At 40.9% G+C, this 19,991-nt stretch overlaps 1 protein-coding gene across 2 annotated transcripts in view; it reads right to left on the minus strand.

Moving 5' to 3' along the window:
- The window catches only part of Adarb2 (adenosine deaminase RNA specific B2 (inactive)), a 521,674-nt gene that overhangs the window by 77,994 nt on the left and 423,689 nt on the right, over positions 1 to 19,991 (minus strand). For both annotated transcript variants that reach the window (XM_063260141.1, XM_063260139.1), the window contains one exon: positions 4,371 to 4,485. In XM_063260141.1, the coding sequence (XP_063116211.1) occupies positions 4,371 to 4,485 (115 nt within the window). The remainder of the gene's footprint in view (positions 1 to 4,370; positions 4,486 to 19,991) is intronic.

The raw sequence follows: 19,991 nt of genomic DNA on the forward strand, positions 1-19,991 counted from the left end.
ATTGAGTCTGAAGTATTTAATTTTTTGACTGTTATTCTCTTTCAGTGAATTTGTTGTTTATGTAAGAAATGCTATTGATTTTTGAATGGTGGCTTTGTATGTAATTACACAACTAAATTTGGTTATTAAATCTAGAAGTCTTTTGGTAGAGTTTTTGGGGTCTTCTGTCTTAATCATTTCTCTGTCATGAGACACAACACCCAACAGCCATAACCTAAAGGATGAGAGGTTTATTTTGCCACACAGCTTTAAGAGGATTCAGTTTGAGGTCATCTGGTTTCAAGGCAGGAAATATATAATGCAAGAGTCTAGCAGAGGAAAGCTGCTCACATCATGGCAGCCAGGGATCAGAGAGAGCAAGGAGGAGCTGGGGACAAGAATGTACCCTCCCAAATCATGCTGCCAGTGCCCCACCTCCTAACAGCACGTCAGCTATGATGCCCCCATGATTCAATCATATTCACACATAAGAATTCTAGGGGACATTGTAGATCTAAGCTATAACAAATGTCTCTTCTCCTCTGATTTTTCTCCTCATGACAGTGCCTTTAAACTTGGGGTATTTTATGATTTCAGAAGAATGTTTATAGGGGGAGCTATTCACCTTCGTAACCATATTTAATGTTACTTGTGTGTTTTCTTCCTTGTATCAATTCTTTAATAAATTCTTCCCTTTACATATTTTTTATTGAATTTTCAATATTCTAAATGAACCACATTTTACCTTGTATTTTATTTTTAGTTTCATTACTCTTTGACTCTTGGGTTTTTGAAAACTTCTTAAATTTATAAGCTCAACTGTCTTTTTTCTTTTTATATTTTACAATCCATTATATTTAATATTCTTTCCTATTCTTGAGGTCCTGTAAGTGTGGCAACATAAAAAACAAAAGTTTGCATTATCTAAAATTACAGAAATTGCAACTATAACAATGGAGCATGAAAAAGAATCAATTGTAATAGCATGAGATGATAGATGTTATCCACTATAGAACTGGAGATCCAGAAATGTAGAACCAATATGGTAGTTAGAGCTGTAAGAACAAATTAAAGATGGTTACAAATGGCTTTTTAAGGTGGGAAGAGACATGAGAAGTGGGGTGGGAAAATATAGTTTTGATTTGTAAGTTTTCTCCTATTTGAATTTTTACCATATCACTGCATTTGTTTAGATAAATCAACTATCGGTTTATAAGCATGTACCTTTGAAACAGTATTTCTTATAATGGCTAAAATGGGTGTCTACCTCGCTAAAGTAAAAAACTTTCCATGAATCAACTGATGGAAGTGATTTTGGCATCTTGCCTACAAATAAAGGTCCACATTGAATGTTTTACTTCAGAACACGTTTAACCTTATTGCATTGTGTTAGAGAAAGCAACTAGAGTAATACACTACTTCCTCTTAGAGTTCCGTAGGCATTTGCTTGAATAACAACTAGAATTAAGACAACAGGTCACATTGATTTTAAATAGATGAATATTTACAAATATTTCTGTTAGTTATTTTGCACATTACTAGCTAATCTTTTCTCAGTCAGTGTGGTGAGCAGCATGTAAACCATCGGTCTCTGTGCTTTTCCTTCTATCCTTCCTTCCCTCTCTTTTCTTTCCTTTGCAGACCAAGACGCTCATTTAAATTGCACTATGTAGGAATCTGTGGTAGAGGTCTATGTCGCATCTCATGTAGTTTTATTTATGTGGTCCTACAGGTCTGTACACAGAAATCTCATAATCCTTTCTGTATTGGATCTAAATTGTGCTTTGACCCAGTCTCCACTAGCATATAAGATTCATCAGGGTGGGCATTTGGTCCATTTCTGTCCTGTATTGGTCCTCCAGAGCTTAGCATAGTAGGTATTCAGTAAGTAATCTGTGAATAAAATGGTGTCATTACTAGTAATAACTAATGCTTATGTGGTTCTTACTATGGTTAAGAGCCTTTCTGTGTTTTATAAACACATTTAGCCTTACAAATAACTGTTTTGGAAAAATATTTCTCAACTATCTCCGTTTTAAAGTATGAGTAAACTTGAGTCTCAACAAGGCTAAGTGACTGGCCTAGGGTCACAGAGCTGGCTGTGGGTAAACTGGATTTCAAATCTAAGCAAATTTGTGAAAGAACCATGCCCTCAGCCCTGACCTCCTATTACGGCTCCCTCCATGGTTGCTGTCCCTTAAATGGAGGATGTGTCTTTTCCTTGAATTTTCAGGGCACGCCAAATAATGCTCCATGCCTAGAGGCATCTATATAATATATGGTTCCCAGCTGAACGGATAAAAAAGTGTCACATCCAGCAGTGATGACTTTGGTTGGAGTAAACTCAGAGTTCTATTTAGAGTATTTCCTATTGTACCATCATATGTGTAAAAGGAGGGCAAATGTTAGTGGTTAAAGCAGTGTGCTTGCCACCACTGTAGTGGGGTCATTGACAATACAGTTTCTTTGGCTGAGAAGAGAGCACTGTATCTATAAATCAACTTTCCCCTTCCAAAGCATTTTGTATACTTTATCTTTTTTTTTTAAAAAAAAACAAATGGCATTGTGGGAAAGCATTTTCATTTTTGTTTTACCAAGATGCCAGAACTGGAAAGTCCAAATACCATGCCCTGTGTTACCTCCAAGACAGGGTCCCAAGGATTTTGTGCCAGCTCCACTAACCTTTCATAGTGGAGTTGCCTTTGAGGGTGCAGAACAGCAGCAAGAAGATACCAATCATCTGATTTTTTAATTGAAATGTTTAGTAGGGAAATCTTTAGAATGTATGGTCTCTTTAGCCCTAGACTTGGCTTACTCATGCAGAGTCATGTGTGCGAACATGAAACTTAAATTACCCAAAAGCTGATTTTTATTTATGATTACCATCCTCTAATGGGTCATTACAAACTCATGCAAAACTTTGGAAACAGTTGAATTCAAATAACTAGCTGGCTATTTATAATAGGTCAGTAATTAGGTGTTTTCATGAATTTGATTGCTTAAATTCAGTCACCATTTTCTACCAACCTGGCTTATTAAAGAAGTGGTGGGATTCTTTCCTGTTTGGTCACTCTTGCTTCCTAGAATGGAATTCCATCCCAGAGAAGTTTGGTGTGGAGAACATGGATAGGAAGGAGGCTACTCTTGGCGTGGTTTACATCCCAGAAAGAGGGCCTTAGACCTCTTAGATGACAGCTCTCTGAAATGGGCCTCCCTATCTCTGTGTCTCCTCATGTGTCCTGGTGTCCCCCTGTGTCCTCTGGGATCCTTCTGTGTTCCCTGTCACTTTTTGACTCCTCACGGCACAAAATTATCATCTTCTAGTGCACTTTGTGGCCCTGTTGTGTCCCCTTGTGTTCCCTTTGTCTCCTTCCTGTTTTTCTATATCTCCCTGTGTTCCCTTGAGCCTTCTGTGTCCCTGTATTTTCCTATATCTCTCTGTGTCCCCTACCCCCTTTTATCTCCTCTTTACATTCCCTCATATCTTTGTGTCCCTCTGTGTCCCTTTGTCCCCCTTTGTGTCCTGTGTCCCCCATCCTATTTCTCTCAGTGTCCACTTTGCTATGCCCCTTTGTGTTTCTTCTCGCCCCATCTGTCCTCTCTGTGTTCCTGATCATCCTTCCCATGCCCCTGTGTCTCTGTGTCCCTTCTGTGTTCCATTTTGTGTCTCTGTGGTCCCTTTGCATCTTCTATCCCCTGCTGAGCTCCTTGCATCCCTCTTTGTCCCCATTGTCTTCTCTGTTTCCCTGTGTCCTCTGACATTCCTTGCTGTTCCTCCCTTCCTTTCCTCATAGTCCTTCATTTGTGGCAGTGAATGTAGGGTCAACACTGAGACACTTTAATAGATGCCACTTTATGATGGGAACCAGAGATGGACAAGCAGCCTCTTCTGGCAAGATCATTTCCACACCAGGCTTTCCATATCCAAGAGGGTTCCATCTCAATGTCTGGGGTCAAAGACCGGAGGTGACACACTTATTCTGTATAAGTAACAGCATCAGCCCCTGGTCTTGGGCTTGTTAGTTGTGACAGGGAGGCATCTCCTAATCTACCAGCCTCAAGTGACTTACTTGGTCTGGTTTCATATATCAGCTTTGACAGATCCTAGCACTGCTTTTGAAAATGAGATAGGGGAAATCCCTAATGTGGGAGACCAGCCAGTCTTTTTCAGCTTCTTCATGGAAAGTGAGAGAAGCTTGTGTAGAGACAAGTTTTCACAAGTTATGTCCCTAGTCAGTGTGGATGTTCTTGATCATAACATCTGTCACTGAGCTATGTTCTCTATTGTTTTTGTCACATTTCCACCTGGTAGTAAGCTGGAAGATCAGTAAACCCTAAAATTCCTTTCTTTGTAGCCAGGAGTTCCCATAGGAAAGGGAAGAGGTGGTTACCTTTGGTCATGACGATTCCTGCCAGTGCTTTGTGGCGGGCATGCACAGATGTCAAGCCCACTGTCAGCTCACGGAACTTCTGTGTGACCAGCTGGGACACTGAGTCAGCAAATTCCTGAAAGACACAAGCATCAAGGCTCTTTGATGGGTGAGCAGAGGCAACAAATGGACAGTTGGCTTTAATGTCCTCCTCTCTTTTACATGATCCCATGAGGATGTCCAGAGGTGCTTATCACAGGGCACCCATATCACCGCATGTACACCAATCTGCATCTGCTATCTATCTTATGCTGCTTCTTAGCCCTAGGAAGGAATTGATGGTGAGGATTTAGCCTCCAGCACTGCCCTTGGCAGAAATCCAGACCCGTGCCTGAGCAGGGAACTTCAGCACAGAAATGGTGCCAGTTCTCCCTTTTCTTGCCCCTCAGATCAGTAGGCTTCTACCTGAGGGTAAAACTTGACCAGAAGAACCCTGAGATGAGAGGGAAGTGATTTGGACACATGGGGTGACTGGCTAACAGTTTCTTCTCAGTGTTAACAGTTGGGACAACTTTGGGTACTATCCTGAATGAGCTGCTACTACAGCTCATACCACAACCTGTTTTCTTCCTTCCTGCAAATGTGCACATAAGCGCTTGTATATACATATGAACACATTCAGGCATACATGCAGCACAGTGCACACAACATGTACACACGTAACATATGTCTACACATATACATATATGGGAGTGCACACAAAGTCCAGAAAACACATATATACATACAATATGCAAGTAGGTGCATACACACATATACACACCTGCACCCAAAATGTTATGTACACACAGATACACATATACGTATGCAAGCATCCAGATGCAAGTACAGTCATATAGACACCATGTACACATACGCACACAGGCCCATCATATCACCATAATTTTCTACTGAGCTGTCCTAAAGCTACTCCACATCTCCATTAATGCAGCATATATAGAATAACAAACTCCATGCATCCCAGAAAGCATGGCCCTGTGCCCACACTCTCCCCAGCCCCTCCAGATCCTGTGGCTGAAACTCTTCCTTTTGCTGGCTGGGGAGGCCTTAGGCTTTTCTTCAGGGTGCATTGTAAGTGGTGTGACTGCCACAGACATTGCACTGAGAAAAGGCTGGTTGGAATCCTGTTTTGTAGTGTCAGAGCTTGGGTAAGTCATTCCAAACCTCTGAGCCTCACTTTCCCAGTTTACAAGGTAATCTTCTTAATTTCCATCTGACACTGTTTTTGTGGGGATTAAATGAATTAACATTTCTTAAATGCTTAATAGAGTGTCTCACATTTGTTCAGTGCTCATAAATGATGACTATAACCATTATTCTCATCATCATCCTCATCATTATTACTATTTTCCTAGGCCTTTGTAGGGAGTGATCAAATCTTTATGGAGATAAATCAATCTTTCAGTATATCCAGAGGGTGAGCAAACAGTTCATTTAGTCTGATTGACTGAATTTTCATCATTTTGATACTACGCAGGCATTGATACAGATATGGACAGGTTTCCAATATATAAATATAACTGAGACTGACAGTTTTTAAAACTCCATTTGTAAGCAATAAAACCTGTCCACATGAAAGCAAGGTTTATCCATGAAAAGCTCTGCCACAAAAAAAAAAAAAAAAAAAAAAAACTGATGTCTTTTCCTTACCAGTTCTTTGACGATAAAGAGTGGGCAACACAGAGGGCCAGCGTGGCCTCTTCTGAGCTTGTTTCTGGGATTTGAAAGTCTTCCTTATGCTACTATTCCCATTGTGGTCAGGGCTTGTTATTTTCAAATGTGTGTAAGTAAATATGGCAACTCTATAAAAGGTGGAAGGCACACAAATTGGGTTTCTCCCACATAGCTGTGATCCTGATGGACAGGGAAGAAGGTGAGCCCCTCTCTTCAAGGGCTGCTGTATATCTGGGGCTCTTTGTCCTATCCAGGCTGCTCAGTGTGATGCCATCATTTTCAACTGGTTGCCATAGAATCGTGGAATTGTATACAATTGAATCCTAGAGGCTGCTTTAGGCTGTTCTTTTGTTTTATGTCTTGAAAAATGAGGTCTAGAGAAGACAACCTATGTCCCTAGAGACAGTGGACTCTGCCTAGAGGCTGCTTGGAGAATAACCACAACTAGGGGTTAAAACATGAGCAATTTATTCTTTTATAACCTTGGAAGCCAAAGCCCAAGTTTAAGGTATCCTTAGGGCTGTGCTTTCTTGTGAGATTCTAGGGTAAGATCTTTCCTTTCTCTTTCAGCTTCTAGTGGGTCCAATATTCCTAGACTTTTGGACAGATGGCTTGAATTTCTGTCTGTCTTAATGTGGCCTTCTGCCCATGTCTATGTTTTTTCCTCTTTTGTCTCCTATAAGAAACCTGTCACTGGATTTAAGACTCACCTGGACAATCCATTCTGAGCTCAAATTATTCTATAATTTGACTATGCCTGCAAAGACCTTTTCCCCAAATATACAGTCTCAGGACTGAACATGTCTTTGGGGGTTACCAATCAGCCCCCTCACCCTGTTCCTCCATTTCATGCCGTGAAAAAGAAACTGACAGCTTTTCAGAAGCTTGGAGTTGACTAATTTCCATTTGTCCTGAGAAGCCAAATTCTTAATTTGAATGAGAAGAGGAAGAGGTTGATTCAATTTCTGTGCAACCAAATCCATGGTCATGAGTGAGGGTCCACAGTGGAAGACCTAAGACCCAGGCAGGAACCTGTATACTCACAAAGGAGGGTGCACCTGAACACAAGGCCCAACAGCATGTCATTGTCTCCTTTCAACCTGGATGCTAGAGATGTGAGATCATCTGTTAGCACTGAGCTCCATGCTGAGACTAAGACGAAACCCAGAGGCAGGCTGAAGTTTAGAGTTCCTCATTCCAGGAGCACAGAGGACATGAAGTCTACAGAGTGAGAACCTCAAGAGGTTTCAACGATCATGTTGAGTTTTGAAAAAGTCACCAGCCTTTCAGCACCATGTCCAGTGAGTCATGAAGAGATGACACCAGCAGACCCTATTGTAGGTGGTAGCATAGCAGGTGAGAGGCCACCAGCTCCCTCTGCTAGGACTGACCGAACATCTCCCAAGGCGAAGAAGGTATTCCTGGGGGTCTAGTTTGATGGGACAGCCCTGGCTTTGGAGCAGAAACAGACAGAGTCTTGTGCTCTGCAAGGACTTGGGGTTTGAGTTTTGGCAGATCTGGGAAGTTGGGTGAAACTGTACACACTGGATCCTAGGCCTGGTGCATCTGTCCTCACTGTCCCCCACAGGTGAATATTGGCCACGAGGCCTGAGGGTCTCCATCTTGTTGGAGAGTCCATAAAGGCTTTGTTTGAAGCTGACTCCATAGGAACTTGAAGGGAGAGTGGGGTTCCTACATCCCTGCAAACTCCTACTTCTCAATGAAAGAATGAATTTTATTCTCCTCTGTCTGGTCAGCTCCACAGCATGTCAGTAGATGAGGAGAAAATCCATGGGCTGTTTTATGAGAAGAAACTTCCAAGCTCACATTAGAGGGGAATGACTTTCCCACCTGGATGCTGCTAAAGGCATCTTGTTGGCGGAGAATGCTCCGAAAGCTTTATCACTGTGTCGTCACTCTCTGAAGCCAGTTTCCAATTGTTCATGTATTTTAATCTCCATTCTTGGGAACTTTGCAAAGTATATCTTTTTCTTCTAATATGCTGTTCTCAGCACTGAGCACTGGATTTCCATGCATCCTGTGTTCCACAGAGTCATTCTAAATGATGCTTTGAACATTTTTTCTTTCTTTTTAAAATGAAGATTTCCAGTGTTCAAGAATGGTATGAATGCTTAACATAGGAGGTATCTTTTAATTCTTTCTGTTTGTCTGATAGCTCTCCCTGAAGCCCTCAGACCAAGATGTTCCCAAATCCCTGAATAAGTACATAGAACATGCAAAAGCTGACTTCACTTTAGAAATCTAAAGCCCACTCTGTCTTTGTTACAGATGGGAAAATACCCAAGCAGGGTAACAGAGACTTGCCATGTGACTGAACAGTGCTGGGGTCTAGGTACACATTGTCTCATTTAATCCTGACAAAGAAGGTACGTTATCTTTAGTAACTGTTGAATCTTAACCAAAGTTGTGTGGTCAGGATGTGACAGACACAGGATTTAAATCCCAGAGGTATGACTCCAATTCTTCATGCTGACCTGGGAAGCAAATTGCTCTGAGGTAGGGCAGGAATCTCTCTCAAGATAATCACAAGCTTAATTTCATCCTGGTGCAGATTTAGCAGTACGCTTTATGATGGTAGATACGTGAATGTGCACTGTCATCTTGAGAAGGGCTGGCTGTACACAGAGGCCCTGTGGTCCCTGGACACCCTCTGGGCCTGCATCCCAGGATGCTTTGTACCCATTATGCAGTAATTAGCCCTGGGCCACAGCCATTCCCTAATAGAGTCATTTGAGGAAATGCTGAAGCAGAACGAATCACATTTCGGTTTGGATTTCAGCACTTCCACAGATGAAGGATTCCTTGACTCATTTTGCTTGGTGAAGCACACCACCAATGGGACTTCAGGTGACTTGTGTTGTTTGGAGAGTGACAGGGGCCCCTGGCTAATAGAAACAGGCTGGAACCTAGCAAAGTTCCATGAGGAGAGTGTTAGTGGGGAGTGTCCCCGAATCCAGTTACCTCTGGGAGGCCTGGGATGTAACTGCCAGCTGTAAGCCACGGTGTTGGTCAGGGCATGCTCAATCCTGGGACTTCTGCTCAAGGTCAGAAGTGACTGCTGTCCTTCAGAGTGGAAACATTTTACTCCAACACATATGTACACTGTTGACTCCATAGCTTGTTTTTAAATCTGTTATGTCTACCCTGTCTCTGGTCTCAAATCCTGTGCTCAGCTAAAATGAGTCTTGCTTTCAGCATGCTGGTTCCCTCTTGGCTCTGCAATCTGCTGTGTTGAGAACAATGGCAATATCTAGGTAAGGGCATATATATATATTTGGTCTTGCAGATATCCTCACACTTTCTTGTTTTTAATAACATAAACTCTGCTCAGTGCTCAATGCTGCATTTGAATTATGGGTCAATGGCTTCTGTTCATTTTTCACTTTTCTGCCTTTGCCATAGCACTGGGTGGGATCGTGGATGCCAACCATAATATGCACATCTTGCATGGATTACAGAATGTGGGAAAACACAAGTCTTGGATTGGACTAGAAGTACATGAAAATGGCTGTCTAAAGAATAAAACTTTCAGAAAAAAATTTTTTTTTCTTCACTAGCTACTTTCAACATTTTTTCAATTTCAACCAACATTTTTTTTTCAGACTATCTTTGTCTAAAGCTCAGGCTGACACAGCAGACTCTTGAGTAGTTTTAAGCAAAAGAAATTCATTTTCTTATTGATCCAAAATCTGGAGATTCCAGATCAAGGGATCAGCAAGATAGGTTTCAGGCTCATGGCTTGAATGCACCACCCTCATGCTGTGGGCTCACATGACTTCTTCTTGGTGTGTGTGTGGAATAGAAAGGCAGCAAGAGCAAGCTCTCCAGTGTTTTGTCTCTCAAAGCTGCTAACCCATCAGACCAGGCATCACTATCATGACCTCATTTATCTTTAACTACTTCCTCAGAGGCCTCACTTCTAAATATGGGCACATTGAAGATTTGGCCTTCACATATGGAGCTTGGGGGGAGATGGCATTCAGTGCATACTATTGTACCCCCCTCTAAGTCATGCCCTTCTTGCATGGCAATACATGATTCCATCCCAACAGCCTCCAATGTTAAAGTCAAAGGCCAAAAGCTCATCTATAAGGCACCTAAATCAGTTATGGTGGGACTCTAGGTACAATTTCCTGTAGGCAAAATTCCTCTCCAGTTGTGAACCTAGAGAAGTATAAGTTATGTACTTCCACCAGTAATAGGACAGGTGTAGGGCAGACATTCCCATTTCACAAGCGAGTCATAGAACAAAAGCAAGAGGTGACTAGTTCCACACAAGACCTAATGACCCCACCCTTATGATCTCATTTAACTTACTTCTTCCTTACTCCAAATGTGCATTGCCACACGAGGGGTTGGAGTTCCAACACGAATTTTGTGGGGAAACATAGACAATCACCCATAAAACACACAGATATGATCTCACTTGTGCATCACCCTTTCTGTAAATGCCCTCGTCTGGCAGTTACACATCATAGTACTCCCCTGTTTCTTGTACCTCATAAAACAGATCCCAAACCATAGGAATATGTCAGGGTAACAGGTGGTGAGCATTTGTCAACATGGACGTGTACCTCTCTTCCTTGATATTGCCTTGGTCCTTGACATTGAGGTGGACTCATGCCACCAGAGCTTCCCTTAGAGTGTTGGGGGAAAAGGATGCTCCATGTTTCCTTTCCTTTCCTTGAATTTCTCTTTCTCCTTCTCTCTCTCTCTCTCTCTCTCTCTCTCTCTCTCTCTCTCTCTGTTTCTGTCTCTGTCTCTCTCTCTCCTTCTGTCCCTCTGTTACTTAGTCCTTAATTTTCTCTTCCCTCCTCTCCTAGCTGGAGGCAGTGATGCCCAGGGCTGAGCCACTGAAGCCAGAGCAAAGGAATTTCCTGTTTGCTGTGAACTCTGTGCTTTTATCCATATAAAGCCACTAATTTGAGGGCTTAGTATTTACAGTAGTAGTATTATTTATTCCAAGATATGGAGAAGGAAAGGAATTCATGTAAAAAGGCAAATAAAACCTGACAGTCAAATTAGAGAAAAGCGAAGAGTGTACTGTTCTGTAATGTTGTGAGTAGCAAATGACTCTAAACCTCTCACTGCTACAACACATATGATGTTCAGTGTATCTTTCCCTGACCTGGCATGTGTAGTGGGTCCATGATGATCTATGATCCAAGGCTGGCTTCACACCCTGGAAAACCCAGATGACATCTCATCTAAGCCAATCAGGTGCCTGATTAGGGCATCTCTGGTGCTGGGAGTAGGTGTGGTGGCATGTTCGGGTCTGTAAGTGTCAGGGACTAACTTCGCACTCTGCTCTGCTCATTATATGAAGTGGGGTTCACTGTTGGGATGTTTAATTTCCATGTTTTGTTGATTTATGATGTGAATATGCCATAGAAAAAACAGATGCAAGGTCATATGTTGATCACTTTTGTGCCATCTGATGTTGGATGAGTGGAAAGATGAGGACTTGTTCTTGAAAATCTACCTAAATCTCATAAAAAGTCATTGATGAAAGACCAGTTAAACGATTGCTCAACAGCTCACTCAGTGGGGCTCAGAAGCAGCCCTAAGAGGTGCATAGAGACTCACCCAGGGCCCTGTGGAGAGAACTTGATGCCAACGTGCTGAAAGCCTGTTTTCTTCATGTCAGAACGCAACAGGCCCCTTGAGGGTTTTCCATTTTAACATCTATGATCCTTTTCTCTTTAGTCTTTTGAGAAAAATCCTGAGTTCTACTACACTGACATTTAGAATATTTATCAACTAATGTTTTACAAAGATGAAATAGGTAAAAGAAAAAGATTTTTTCAACTCTTCTTACTCTGGATGATGAACTTGTTAAAATATAGAGAGATTTTTTCTGGTGGTTGGTTAAGATATAGTTCTATGAACTTAACCATCATTACTTTCTAGCACTGCTGTAACAAGTGTTGCATGTGAACGCTAACTGCAGGGTCTTTCATTCCTTGTGCAGATCCCAGCAGGTAGGAGCAGCTTGCTTCAATGAATAACCTACAACCCAAGGCCATTTGTCTCTGTCTCTGAAAAATAGCATCAAATGGTTGGGGTCATATGTACCTCAGATTCATCACCTCATCTTTTTATTACACTTTTTAAAAAATTTTTTTAACTTTTAGGTTGGGGTCTCACTGTGTTGCCAAGGCTAGGCTTGAACTCCTGGGCTCAAACCGTCCTCTTGCCTCAGCCTCCTACGAGTACCAGGGACTACACCACCACACCCAGGTGACATTAATTTTTAACATATTGATCAGAGACCTACAAAACTTTTGTTGTTGGTCCAACATAACCCAGGTTGCTTTAAACATGGGTTTTGTGATGTACACTTCTTAATTTTCTTGGTTTTTAAAAGTTGAAGGAAGGGAAATTGTGAATAATCATGTCCACCAGGACAAAGGACATCTCATAGGAGTTCACATTCTCTTTTGGTGGACTTGCGAGAGGCTTTGAGAAAGAAATTTGGTTTTAGAAAAGTCCAAAAACAAACAAACAAACAAACAAACAAACAAAACAAAACACCAACCTTTGGAGCTTTTTGCTCTAGATCTTTCCATTTTCCTAACAATACCCTTTCCCTCAATGGCTGTATCCACAGCGCAGCTATTTTAAGTGATTGACTTTTAATTAAACCACATACATGATTGCAGCTGTATGTAGATTTTCATAGTTGAATTTGTGTATGCAAATGACATTGTTCTTGATTACACAGAGGTTAGGAGTTAGAAGCTTAGAATTCGTATAAGGAGATATACTTACTTGTCTAATTTAACACTAGTAATTTCCAATGTTTTAATCATATGGGATTTAAATATACAGTCAGCTTTGGTTACTGCAAACTCAACTAATCAGATCTTGCGATAAGTTGATTTTCTTCCCCACCTGGCACTTGGTTTATAGCAGAAGCAGATAAAATGGTGAAAAATGAGCTTGTGTCTGATTATTTTAAAAATTCAAATTTCAACTTATGCTTAGGGGGCCTTAGGGTATTCACTTAGTCTCTTAGGACTGATAAATATATCTAAATTTAGCACCAAATAACTTGAATTAAAGAGTGATTTTTGAACATATGGGCCACGTTATATCGTACTATGACTTTCGAGATTAATATAAGACATTTCCCCCCAATATTGAGGACATAGACATCTAGTTGTGTATTATGATTAATATATACCTTCTTTGAATATCTGTGGACTCAGTCTTGTATGTCTGAGACTCTGTGGTAGCAACTCTGGCATTTATAACTCATGTCTACTGTGTCTTTCCACTGGAGGTTTCAGCTCGCATCACTGAAGGTAGACAGATAAACTTACACTTCTGTCTATACAAAATTGGAATGCCAGCTCCTTTATAAAGGGTTCCCAGGTGACCTAGATCTTGGTGTTCAGATGTCTCCTCTAAAATGCTATAACAGTTCAAGCTGTACCTTTTCTTGGTAAGCTTGGTAAGCCTTTCTGTCTCCTATTTGTATCGTGTATGCACAATACTTAATAAGCCTTGTGGACAAGTGGTTACTGTTTCAATTGAATTTTTATAGGTTATATGAAGTAATTGCAAATGTCTACGAAAGCTTACTACTTACCAAAAAATTTCTAAATGCTTGAAGGATATTTTTAGTTAATTTATGCAAATTGATTTATGGTGGAGGGGCTACCATTATCTCTATTTTTGTTAGTGATTATGTAAATTAACTACATTGGAATGGTTTTTGGTGCACATTCTCCATCTGGCTCACTGGTGATGCTTATAGAAGATAGAGGCCAGTTCTGGATGGATGTTGTGGTTGGGATGACCAGGGAAACCTACTTGGAGGAGATCACATTTTTCTGGGCTTTGGAGAAGACACATATTCCAATTTAGCATGGGATAGAAAAGGAAAAGCTAGGGGAGGGCATAACCTGAGGAAATTCAGAGGTAGGAAATCAATTTTTGGAATAGGAGCAGGGAGTCCATGAGTCTGGCCTTGAGAAAAGTTGTGTAGGGCAGTCATAAGAAGCTCACCAAAAAGGCTACCAGGGCAAAGGAGAGAGTCTTGTTGCCAAGCAAGAATTTTAACTGCTAATTCAACAAATATCTGTAGAGTGTGCATCCAGGTCCAGGTACTATTGTAAGTGCCAGGAATACAGCAACACATGAAACATGTCGGTATTCCTCCCATGTGGAACTTAGATGTTGCTTTGGGGTGCAGTGGATGTTTATTGAGGATCCCTGACTTTCCATATGCATGAGCTGTGACTGTAGCACTGTGAGAGGACACATTTGTCTGGCAAGGTTGTTACTTCCACAGTGTTTTACTTTGCACAAGCCTGCTGACATGGCACTTTCCATCCTATCAACAACTGAGTCACCAGAGATTATTGCTATTGCCTCTTTGTATTGATGCAGAAACTGAAGCACAGAGATAGTTGATAACATGGCCAAAGCTCAAAATCAAGCAAATAGTTGAAGTAGAAACAGAGTTGTTTTACATCTGACTTCTGAGCTGTGGTGTAACAGGGACTTAGAAGCTAAGTTTGCAGATATCCAATGGGTAACTAAATGCTTGGCATCTCTGTCTTCCTTTCCTCTCCATTATTACCTTAAAACTTTGGGTCAGATACCTGCTCAGCTCTGCACACAGCCATGCTGAACCCATATAGAGTATTATAAGGTTTATTAGTCCAAAATTTACCTAGCTGAACCCACTTCTCTTCAAAGACCAAGAACACTAAGGTAAGAGTAACATAATTTTCAGAATTTGCAGACATCAAATTGCCAGCTTTCACAACATCAGATTCCAGACCTTTTGGAGAAAATGCCTACAGATCTTGAGTCATTGTCCTAATTATGCAGCCACCTCAGATTCTAGAAGCAGAGCTTTGCTGATCTCTCCAAGACAGGAGCAATTACCCTGTGACAGAAACTGAGGCTCCCCCAGAGCAGAGGTGTTGTCTCATGTTGAGAACCAAATTGTCTCCTCAACTGATAATGGCTTTCCTAAAATTTCTCAAAACCAGTCCTGAGAGGTAATATCACCCAGACTGTAACTTGACCTACCCTGCCAGCTATGCAAACCCCAATACTTACCTTTGCTCCCTTTTTCTATAAAGCCACAAAGTTTTTGTCAGCACAGTGAAGACAGATCTTGAACCTCTTTATGCTTCCCAGCACATGACTGACCCAGTTAAGCTCCTTTCTTGCCCTTCACCACTGCCATCTCCATTGAAAATGAAGTCCATCTCCACAGTTGCCCCAGTCCTTGAATGAAAAGCAGAAGAAGGAGCCCCCAAAGACAGCCCCCTACCAGCCTGATCCAGCTCCAGTCACTACAGGAAAGAATGGCAAGTTTTCCAGAGGTGATGTCCTGACAGACAACCTCAAGATGGCCTGGGTTGTGTACGTCCCCCACTTCCCTGCTCCAGGCCTGGTGAGCGCTTGAGAAGTGGATAAGAGGGGAGACAGAGGCAAGTGAGAGGCTGCTTTGCAATACGGAAAGCCCTCCACAGGGAGACTCTCAAACCTGCTCAAAAAGCCAGAATAATCAACAGAAGAGTCATTTGCAACATAAATTCTCTGTTAAATATGAAAAAGAGAGACATCCAGCTGTACTCATTATTGTTGGTGATTTAGCAATTTAGAAAATGCCTGCTAAAGGGTCCCTTGGTAGCATGGGAGGGTTAATGTGTCTTCTGCAGTCACTTATGGCCTCCCAGGGCACAGTTTACTCTGTGGGGAAAGGCACCTCCCTCTCAAACCTCACAAAGCAGCTGTGGCTATTGAGGTTAGTAGAGGATGGAGCTCTGGGGAATCCTGAGATGCTGTCCTTGGCTACTTCCAGAGCCCCATGGGCAGAAATCTGAGATATTCAGTGTTGAATCCACTAATGCATAAATTGGCACATGTTAGGTACTTGGAACAGGAATGGTCAGAGGAGAGAAGATTTGCCATCTTGTTAAATGATAGTGATAATCAGGTGCTTCCCACTCCAAAGGTTAAGTGGGGAAGTTGCCCCATATTTAATGAGCTGTATACTACTGTACTTAGTAGAAAAATAAACCAAAATGCTGTGCTGGCTTTTGCTGTTTTTGTTGCTTACGTTTTGCCTCTTGGCCCTGATTACCATGGCAAATTACCAGCATTATTCAAATCGGAAAAATAAACTTTAAATGGAAACATTGCAAGATTGGAAGTTTATTCATTTCCAACACTAATATTTTGAATGGCATAAATAAATAAAATGTGTTCAGATTTGCAATAGCAGTCCTCAGGGTAAAATTGACATTCAGCTAAAGTGGTTGGGATATTAAAATCAATAGATTATAAGGGAGAAAGCCCTTAGTAAATATTTTCCTGTTGAAATCTCGTCTTTGGGTTTATAATGCTGAAATATCAGAAAGGTTAGATTTGCATATGGGTAGGGCAATACCAAATCTGGAAACCAATACCAACACATTCTCCATCGCTCCTTTCTCTTTTGAACTTTGTTTTGCAGTGCAGGGTGGTATATCCTAGAGAGTGGTCAGAGGGGCTCTGGGAGTATGACCAGTAAGAGTGAGGGCCATGTGTCCACATGCAAATGGAGCAGGTCTTAATAGCACATCACAGACTTGTGCCACTCTCCTCAACAATCTGTCCTTCCCAGTCCTGGGAAAGCAGGAGAAATACTGCTAGAGAAATCAGTCAGCCAGCCTGGAAGATAATTGGAAAACGGAAGTTAATCTTCCTGATTTCTAGCCTACTATTCCTTTGTGTTTCTGTGGAAAAGGCAGTCTCTTATGTCTTAGTAAAGAGTCCTGTTTGTTGACAATTGCAGTAAGTCCTCATTAGTTTAAAACTTGGGGGTTGGTAAAACCATTGACTAAATAATTCAAATTATGTGACTATCCAATTCTGTATCTCAAATTACCTAGCAGCTGATAACAAATTTGAATGAAGGCATGAAAAGTGCTTTTATTGTAGTCATAAATGTGGGATCAGAACTAGAGTTGCATTCTGCCACCACCATCTTCCAGCTGTGCAAACACCTAAAAGTAACTAGAACCTCTGAACTATCACATTCTTCATCTATAAGAAGCATCATGATATTGATAGCTAAGGTCCAAGTTTCCGAATTGGGGCCCAGAGACCTATACCTGCAGGCTTACTATAGGCTGTTCCTGGATAATGTACTATTTTTTTTTAAGGGGGAAAACATGTTGTGTTTCTAGGAGCCATCTCTTTTTTGAGTGAGACTGCCAGGGGGTATAATGATTGGGTAGGGAATACACTGGAGAGGGCTTTGGGTTCCTCTAAAAGAAAAAAGGAGTTAGGCTAATTCCAAAGTCAGAGAAAGACACACCCAGATGTGTGTTTTAAGGAACATTGATAGCACCATGACTGACAGGTAACAATGTAAGACTGACTGCATGTAGCTTCTTAAAGTTCTTTTCAGTGGCTGTCTCCTCATTTGGTATATTCTTGATGGATATACCATGGATGCTAAAGCCAGGAATGATATATTTTGGGAGATTGCATATTTCAAAGATAGCTCACCAAGATCTCCCATACTACCTGTTCATACTGCTAGTGACTTTAAAAGAGCCTCTCATGAGCAGGGGGCTCTGTGACTATCCCAACCGGTTACTGGTGGCTTGTATCTTCAGAGTGAGCTCATAAAATTTTACCTATAAGTGTCTTGTTTCCTTGGAGAACTCATGGAAAGGCATGGGGAGGAGAGCTGAGGCAAGATCCTAACCACACACAGGTTCAGCTCCTTGAGGACAGCCAGCCCAACCCATTCCTCTGACCAGCTTTGGGAGACAGGTCTTCTGGTTCCAGGTTTAATTGCCCCATCTGTGCACTATGGGAAAGAGACGAGGCATTCCTGAAAAAATGGCATGTTGTAAGCCAAATTAATGATTGGTTTAAGCCACTAAGTTTTAGTAGTTTGTTAAACAGCAGGAGTGACTAACACAGATATGGTTAAAGTATTGCTATATTAGGAAAGCTTTCAGCTTGGGCTTTAAATGGGCACTGTGAAATCATACTGATCTAGATTCAGGCCAAAGCTTTGTTCCCTACCTGCTGCATCATATCATTTCCTCATCTCTGAATAGAAATAGTATCTACCTTGCACATGATTTTTATAAGCCTAAATGAGCTCGTAGGTTTAAATTGCTTAACACAGTACCTAGTACTGTGTGCTCAGCTTGTAGTACTCCAGTACTACATTGTTACTGTTGCTCAAACAAGATTCTTAAAAACCTTATGTAAACATAAGATTTCATACAAAAAATGTGAAAGTACTTCACACTTATTGGCATCATTAGTGCAATTAAAGTCTTCTCAGTAGTAAGTTGTTTAAAGGATACGTTTGAGTAAATTTAAGCAGGTGCAGACAATTTTGAGAAAGCTTATATTAAGCCCACCTTTTCTGAGATCTTTCAGTTCTGTTAAGAGGCTCACTTGAGTTGTCTCTCCATCCTGGCTGGGTTAACTCTATCTGATCAGTTATCCATGTTATTTATTTCCTACAACTCCACTCACGGTGTAGCTTACTTTAAAAGAATCTAATAAGAAGTTGAATCATGAGGAACTCAAAGCTCTGCATTTGACTTTTAATCTACACCCATGGATGCAGATGCTGGGTGCATTTTGAATACAAAGTCAACCCGAAGGGAAAGTTACATATAGCTCATCTGTTTCATTTAGTCATTTTTAGTGAAAATAGCAGGTACTTTTTTAGTGAAGAAATGCTTAACAATTAAATTCTTTGCTTGATCTTTTATTACCTTTAAATTTATTATTTTTAAAAAATTATTTTAGTATTTTAGTATTAATTAAATACTAAATAGTAAATTATTTAGGCAACAACAGGTTCAAACATTAAGTAAATGTTATTTTAAGTTTTACTCTCTTGTATTTTTAGCTGCTTATCCCCTGTATACATTGTTTCATGACTTGTGCTCTTTTTTTATTTCATAGTTTGAGTCACATTATTTTGTGATTGTTGATGTGCACATTGTCCCTAGAAGAGTGGACACTGAAGGCCAGGAATTCATTGTCATTCATCTTTGCCATTGCAGTGTCATGAAATGCACAGGATAAGCCCAGTCTAAATGCGCATGTGCCTTTGAGAAGTTGGCATGGGTACACATTTCCTCTGAAGCCCTCCCCTAAAGGGAAGCCAGAGGAATTGAAAAGATGTTTGTCAGAACTATTCCTCTGGATAAGCTAGGTTGTCTCCAGAGCCGCCTGAGGAGAAGTCATAGTGGAGATATTATTTCTCAAGCATTTCTCTTTTATTTCATCTCTATACTTGTCCCCTGGGGAAAAAGAATTAATCAAAATTTATTGAGCAAGGCACTAATGAAATACAGAGATGAATAAGACAAGGTCCTCTATATAAAAAAGTCAATAATATGAAAGAGGATATAAAAAACATTATGTGATAAATGGTAGCTGGCGTTTCTCAAGAGCTCACTGTGTACACGGTGCTGTTCTCAGTGACCGATATATCAATTCTGTCAATCACATTATAATCCTAAAATACAGTTGCAGTTATTATCCTGTTTTACAGATGAACAAGCTGAGGCAAATAAAAATAAAATTCCTTGCCAAGATCACACAGATAGTACCAGTAAGGTATAAATTCAAGATTCACACAAAGTTGTTCAGAATTCATGGCTGCCTATGAGATGTGTAGGAGAGGCAGGCGGGGAGAAACATGGGGACCATGGCACCACTTACATCCTCAGACAAAATGTGGCTGAGGTAGGACAAATGTATTCATGGAGTAAGAGGGGAGATATCACAAATTATGTTTCTCGCACAAATTTGGGATTTATGACCACCTTCATTGTGCAGTATAGGGAAACAATGACCCCTAATTTCCTGAAGCAGGCAAATAACCACTTG

Source organism: Cavia porcellus, unplaced genomic scaffold (assembly GCF_034190915.1).
Source record: "Cavia porcellus strain 051 isolate PalLab524CR breed Dunkin Hartley unplaced genomic scaffold, mCavPor4.1 scaffold_13, whole genome shotgun sequence".
NCBI lineage: Eukaryota > Metazoa > Chordata > Mammalia > Rodentia > Caviidae > Cavia > Cavia porcellus.